Below are 7851 nucleotides of genomic sequence, written 5' to 3'. Positions count from 1 at the left end.
GGGGGGGGGGGGGGCATTGTGACAATATTTTTATGACAATAAAGCACATTAATTGTCCAGTTCTCATCACATATTGGGGGGTGGGGTTAATTTTTATAATCATAATGTGAAAAACAATAATATTTAAATTATACTGAATTCACATTTAATGCAGAGAGAGAGAGAGAGAGAGAGAGAGAGAGAGAGAGAGAGAGAGAGAGAGAGAGATTGGATGATTTTCACTCCATTTTAGTGATATTTTTTTCCACATTAAGTTTAATGAAAATTGGGATAAAATTAAATGCTGAAAATAGGTTTAATTTTCTTTATGAAAAGCATGATTTATTATTTCTTTATGAGATTTACCTCATACTGCACATGTGGTAGAGAGACAGTATTAAGGTAAGCAATGTGCCCTGAAAGTATAACTGTCTTGATTCCTGTTCTCAACTATTGCTCAAAACAGATGAAGTATGTGCAGGACGCATACCAAATGTACCTGCCATTCTGTCTGAAAATACACAGTTTCCCGTTAACCTGTCCCACCTCTTCACCTCCACAAAACAACTACTGTATAACACTAATGTTGCCTAGAAATATCCTGCCCTGTGCCCCTAAACATGCACAGGAAGCTCTCAAATGCACACAAACCGAGGCAAACAAGACGAGACATATTCAGAGCGATATTACTGGAAAACACAACATTCTTCAGCAGTCTCACCTGATGGGCCCGTGCGGCGAAACCAAAGCCCAGCTGCCTGCATACCACCATGGCTTCATTTATTCCCCAGTTCTCACTGCAAATCGTGCCCCAGCGCTTTCTGCCCCCAATCTCCATGAGCACCTCTACACGACCCTCAGCCGGGTCCCTGCCGCCCGCCAAACGCACCTGAAACACAAACACGCTCACAGACATCAAAACTACACATACAGTACCCTCAAGGAGTATTTGAACACTTTTGGACACTTAACTCACATTTAAAAATGTCAAAATGTCATGGCATATGCTAGAGATTTTCTCAGAACTAACTTCACTCTTATTTTAAATAAATGACATATCATGCATTATATTATGTAAAGACAAAGCGTGAATATTTAAAATAAAATGTTTTTGGGTTATATAATGCCTTATGACATTTAAGTTTGTATATTTATTTAAAATAAATGTCATTTAATGCAAAAATTAATAACTGCTATATAATGCACTATATAATGCAAAGATATTCAAGTCTGTATATTTATTTTAAATAAATGCATTTAATGTAAAACATTAAATTGTGAATATTTAAAACATGATATAATATATGAAATATAATAATGGCCACACAATGCATTATACACTGTAAATACATTTTAGGTCTGTACATTTATTTTAATGAAACGTCATTCAATGCAAAAACATTTATTTGTGCATATATACAATAACTGCTATATAATGCATTACATAAATGCAAAGACATTTTAAGATTGTATATTTATTTAAAACAAATGCCATAATGCAAAAATATTTTAAGTGTGCATATTTAAAATAAATGTCAAAAGGCATCAAATAATCAAAAAAACATTTTAAATCCGTATATGTATATACAATAAATGCCATTTATTGCAAAAAAATATTTGTGTATTTTTAAAGTAATTACCCCATAATGCATAAATACATTTTAGTCTGCATATTTATTAAAAAACAAATGCTATACAATACAAAGATATTTTAATTGTGCATATTTATTCTTAATAAACCCAATATAATTTATTATATAATGTAAAAGTCTTAAATATCCAAGCATCTTCGGAGGCTGTGCAGACAGCATGAATGACAGGAGTGGGCATATTTTTCACAGCATGTAGAATCATATCAGAGTAACCTGTGATCATTTTGCTTACCGTGGTCTCAAAGCCTGTCTTAGGAACATAACATTTGACAGAAGCATCCTGGCTGTGTTTGAATGTCCAGGGAGGGACTTCCTGGAAGTAACAATCCAAAATGGAGCGCTCTATGCCAGTGCACTGCACTGAGTTCATGTGGATCGGCCCCGTCCCTGTAAAACAAACAAACAAACAGTAAATGTCACTGGCGCGTCACAAAGTCTCAAATATAAAACAAAATAACAAACACTTGGCCTATTTGAGTACTTTCAGGCACAGAGAACACTAGATACTTTCTAACTGACCCTTTTCCTAAACATTTCCTTAAAAAAATGCTGTCCGCCATTTTCACAGACTAAATATTGTTCTTTACTGATGTAAATCTATAGAGGATCACTGTGTTTTCACTCCATAGCTCTGTCACTGGGGCGGTACCTTTTAAAAGGTACTAATATGTACACTATGGTAGATTACTTACAAATTGGAGTCTGTTACTGATAATTACATGACCGAAATTGTCATTTGAAATGTAATCTATTGGATTATACAAATTAGGTAATGTATTCTGACTACTTTTTGATTACCTTTAGATTACTTTTGGCCTTAAATATATTCCATTCTTTGTTATCAGCATCATGAAGTGTATTAAACATTACATTATGTCAAGGTTTCCTAAACTGGAGTTCATGAAAGAACTACAGGGTTTTTTTGTGGGTTGATGAAATGTTGGAAGACTTTACAAATGTATAAAAGCAAATGTATAAAATAAAAGTAACTGTAATCTGATTATGAGCATTTTAAAATGTAATAAAATCTAATTACAAGTACATCATTTTTGTAATCTGATTACTTAATCCAGATTACATGTAATAAATTACTAGCACTGCTAATATGCCCATACTTTTAAAATACTGTAGTGTGCTATTTAGGGTTAAATATGATACAAAGATGTATCTTTTAGCTTTTGTATCCTGCCCCAGTGACTGTTTTGTACCTTTTTTTCTGAGAGTGCATCATACACCAGAAGGCCACACATGAATCTGATCAGATCTGTTTATTTTGTAAAATCATTATCATCACATTCTTGAAGTTCTATGGATATAAAAGAGCTTGACTGCATAACAGATCATATCACAGTTAATTTCCCTCTTGTTTACTGTGGCATAAAAACATTGTGTGTAGTAAATCAGAGCCTAACGTGAGCATTATGCTAAAACTTCAGATATAAATCTCACAAGGATGTGAAATCAACTACACAGCATAAATATACCACAGCAACATTAGCGTAAGAGTAATTATATAGTTTTTCCCAATTTCAGAAATACATGCTGGGGAAAATAAGGGTAAATGAAGTAGAAAGCTGCATGAACTGCTGTGGAAAAACAGTGGTTACGTGCTACTGCACTGTGCTCGGCTAAATTCAAAAAGTCCTATTTCTACCAGAGCAAAGAAATCATGACCAGCTGTTTAGTTTTGAAACAAAAATGATAGAGCCCAAAAGCAAACACAGCACCCTATTCAGCCTCGCTTCTGGGAAGCAAATTGCTAGAGATTGGCTAAAACCCTGAGGGTTAATATGGAAATGTTCCCTCACAGAGAATATTACATATAATCAAGGATGTAATCAAAGATTAGGGGCCGAGCAAGAAAGTTAAGAGTCACTGAAAAACCCATTGATTGACAAAAAAATTAAAAAATTTTAAAACAGACATGCATGAGACATATTTTGTTCACCTTTTCTTGTTAACAGCATGATTCGAACTTAAATGGCTCAATCAAAACTTTTCCTCATTGTGTCGTGTGCTACTACACTTAAAATGTAAATATCAGTACATCCTGACATTCAGCAAGGCTACATTTATTTGATTAAAATATGATCAAATTAAATATATGATTGCAATTTAAAATAACTGTTTTCTATTTTATTATATGTTCAAATGTAATTTATTCCTGTGATATAAAGCGGAATTTTCAGCAGTCATTATTTCCGTCTTCAGTGTCACATTGTGAAAATATTTTTACAATTTAAAATAACTTTTTCTATTTTAATATATAATTTTCAGCATCATTACTCCAGTCTTCAGTGTCACATGACCTTTTAGAGATCATTCTAATATGCTGATTGGATTATTATTATCAATAATGAAAACAGCTGTGCTGCTTAATTAAGAAAAATAAAGATTCTGTGATTAATAAAATATAGCGATGAAAAATACGGTCATAAAATAGAAATATTTTGTAATATTACAAACGTTCACCTTTGATCAATTTAATGCATCCCTGCTGAATAAAAGAATACATTCCTTTAAAAAAATAAAACATTTACTGATCGCCAACTTTTGTAGTCTGCTTACTACAAGAAATAAATTAAAAAGTTGTTCAAGCTAACAGGCACCATGGTTGCTTTAAACTGAAATGTAAAAGTAGCATTTCTAATAAAATTATCAGCCAACAGGCAAGTAACACATCAAAGACTGCTTGTACTTACAGTATTTGGCACTTGGCAAGTTAAACTGAGACCTTGACTGGACTATTTCAAAACATGAAAGCATCAACCTTACGCTGGTTCATTTCAAGTGTCTGGACTCTCATGTGGGTCACTACCGGTGCAGTACACAGCATATATATTTCAAAATAACAGGCCCCTAAAATCATCATTATCCATAAATCAACATGACATTCTTTCACTTCTTTGAACGGTGGCACTTGATAAAACATAAAACATTTATGAGTCAAAACCCTTTTCACTTCCTTTCTTTAAATAAAAACTGTGAAACATTGCAGCTGTGTTTTTCATCAGAGCAATATTGGGAAGTCTTCAATAAATAGCTACTGTCATCACTTCTGTTTGGCAGAGCAATTATCCCATCTTGTCAGATTGGACCGATTCCCCTTGGAATATAGATCAGCGGTGAGCTTTGTCTCACTCAGCCAAAGTAAACTCACATGCAGTGTGGATCTGAGCCACAGAAAGTTCAGGGAAAGTTCCTTGCCTTAAAGCCTCATCACTGATGTGGAATTCATGTTTTGCACCCTGGAGAGTGTGATATCGCATTATGTAAAACATAATCTCTGTTTTATATTCAGCTGCAGACAGGTGTATCCTATAGATAAGCAGTGCTTACAAATTAAGTTCAGACTCAGACTACTGTGGAATCATGTGGAAAACTCAGTATGATCATAATCACGTTCGTAGTTATGAATCACCTTCTTCCTATAAACACTATATTGACTCGAAGCAGATTAAGGAACAGGTCATCAAAGAATGAAAATTCTATCTTTTACTCGCCCTCATGGGATCATTTAAGCTTAAATTAATTCTCACCTTGACCCATGTATGCTCTGGTAAGAGCCTCTTTGGCAGTGCCGAAGCCCAGCTCTCTGCACACCACACTGGCTGAGATCCGGTCCCACAGGTGGTCAACCACGGTTCCCCACTTTCCCTCACGGAGAACCTCGACTCTTCCTTCTCCCAGACGTGGTCCTGCCTTCAGACGCACTGACAGCTATGAGATGGGAAGAAGGATTGACAAGGTTACAATTTCAAGTACTAGGGTTTTAACCACAACAGACATTTGGGGAGCACCAGTGGGGTACATGCCTTCTCCAATCTGCAGATTAGCGGTTGACAAATATGGGTTTTTCATAGACTGATTCTTACATAATATTAACCCCAACCCTAAATATGTGGTTATAGCTTTGCAAACTGCTAAGCCTAACTCTAAAGTACTACATTATTTAAACCCCCTAACAGTAAGGTTCCTATACATAAAAGTAAATACTTTATGGTAGCATCACTCAGTTTCAGTGTCTCTTGTTAAAAAAGAAAACTAAACTTAAAAATCACTAAATGTAACCGAAAAGAAATGTAACTCGTGACATTTGCCGTAAAAGCTGTAAATATTGGGAAATATTACCAATTATAATAACTAAATATTTGCATCACATGAAACAGAAATAATTATAATATGCTGGTTTGGTGCTAATTAAACATTTCTAATTATGATCAATGCTGATGAACAGAAAGTTAAAAAGCACACCATTTATTTGAAATAGAAATCTTTTGTAACAATCTAACAATCTGTGAACAGTCTTTACTGTCACTTTTGATCAAATTAATGCATCCTTGCTGAATAATAGTAATAATTTACTTAGAAAAAATAAACTGACTCCAAACCTTTGAACAATGGTGTATATGCCTGCTCTATTTCTAATTCTATTATATGCAAGACATCAGGGTTTAACAGGGTTGAAGATCAGTGCAAAAAGTCAAAAATCATAACACATTATTTACTTTCCTTATGTTGTGTGCCAAGAACAGTATTTTTTCTTTAAAGCTTTTTTAAAAGTATGATATTTTAATTTCAATAACAGCATAATGAGGGTCGTATTTGATTCTAGTAATTATTTGTGGGGGGTTGGTTGATTGGTTGGTTGATTGATTTTTTTGTAATTTATTTTACTTTTTTAATCGGTATAACCCATTAAATGCAATTATGACGACTGATAAACTTTTTTTATTAAAAAATATAAATATTTAATTTTTGCCAGTCATTAAAGCCAGTCATTAACTGAATAACCAAAATGTTTTTAGGATTACCTCTGCAGGGTGAGGTGCCTGGGGTCTGCCAGAGGACATACGCGCAAACTGCGGTCCTGGGACACAGCGGGCCACTGCATGGCGACCGTTCTTACAGGGGCCCGGGCTTCGAGGGATTGACAGCAGGGCATGACACTCTGCCAGACTGGGCTCTGTGCCCAAGCAATGTACTTTCTCAACCCAGAATCCCTTCTTCTTGGTCATCTGACTCAATCTAGGAGACATTATAGGTCACAGGAGCAGTGGTACATTAAGAGTTCAATTAAGAGTACAAGAATATGCTCTGATGTGTGGTAAAGCAATATGTTAAGTGCCAAAGAAGAGTCAACTGAATTCACCTTGTTGTTGAATCCTTGACTTTCTTATCCCATATTTTTCTGTAAATGAAAAAAAATAAGAAACTTTTAAAAGTTGAAAAGAGCTGAGAAAGAATGTGCAATTTATGGTGCTGTTCCTCCAGACTGACCAGCAAAAATAACAATATTACACTGGCAATAAAACAATATAAATGTACAGAAAGCCATAGGCCACATGAGGTTTTATCATTAGCAGGCAGTTAAAACTCACTGTTCCAGATCTTCATTACCATTTGTGTCTTTATTCAAGATAATGCTACAGTCAGCACTCCAAACTAAAGTTTCATCCATTTACATTGCTTTTTTTATAATAATAAAAATGTATGGCCCACAGACTGAGACATCAAAGAACATACACATATGTTTTAACTTAAATCTACCACTAAACTGGCTTTCAAATATGTACATTCTATAAACAGATATTTCCACTGGCATGCTGGTATCCCAGAATGGGCACAGCAAGACTTCCCATAAAACAAACTGAGACAAACTTATACTCAGAATGACAGAGAGAGAGAGAGAGATCCACCCAAGAACACCTGCCCTCTATAACACACCTGTGACACATGAAATCATCACTGCCATCATCACCGTCTGTCCAGCTAAATGTGGTAGTTACAGAGGATTTAGCCTGGTAACCCATGGGATATATGTTTGACACACAACTTTTATTTTGCTGAATCTGTTTTTCTGACTGCTCTCTAAAAAATAGTTTATCAAATGCACTTTTAAAATAGGAAAATTAAATAAAAAAATGTATACAATCATTCTCCTGATGGAGCTGTCTTAATGAATGAATTTCAAAAGAGAATATCAGTCAACAGAAGAGCAACCAAATTTAAATGCTGTGTGGAATCTCCAGTTTAATTACCTCATAAAATATTCTGGATGTTTCTACCATATGACACTCTGTAGCACAGTAACATTATAGTAGATCTAAAGCTGCAGAACTGCAGCCTAAAAATGATCATTTATAGCGGTCATGCCAATAAATAAATAAACGTATATGATGCATATAATTTCAGTTTTTTTTTAATTGATATATATATA

The 7851-nt window shown here is 34.5% G+C and overlaps 1 protein-coding gene across 1 annotated transcript in view; it reads right to left on the bottom strand.

Annotated features, from left to right (window-relative positions):
- Positions 1-7851, bottom strand: part of loxl4 (lysyl oxidase-like 4) — a 25917-nt gene that overhangs the window by 8050 nt on the left and 10016 nt on the right. Inside the window, exons 4-8 of the mRNA XM_016293051.1 lie at positions 6784-6822; positions 6446-6659; positions 5171-5351; positions 1864-2018; positions 701-868 (exon numbers count right to left, since the gene is read on the bottom strand). Of these exons, the coding sequence (XP_016148537.1) occupies positions 701-868; positions 1864-2018; positions 5171-5351; positions 6446-6659; positions 6784-6822 (757 nt within the window). The remainder of the gene's footprint in view (positions 1-700; positions 869-1863; positions 2019-5170; positions 5352-6445; positions 6660-6783; positions 6823-7851) is intronic.

Source organism: Sinocyclocheilus grahami, unplaced genomic scaffold, assembly GCF_001515645.1.
Source record: "Sinocyclocheilus grahami isolate Dianchi unplaced genomic scaffold, SAMN03320097.WGS_v1.1 scaffold297.1, whole genome shotgun sequence".
Classification (NCBI taxonomy): Eukaryota; Metazoa; Chordata; class Actinopteri; order Cypriniformes; family Cyprinidae; genus Sinocyclocheilus; species Sinocyclocheilus grahami.
Note: the sequence above shows the minus strand (reverse complement) of the source record. Positions and strands in the feature narration are given on the sequence as shown.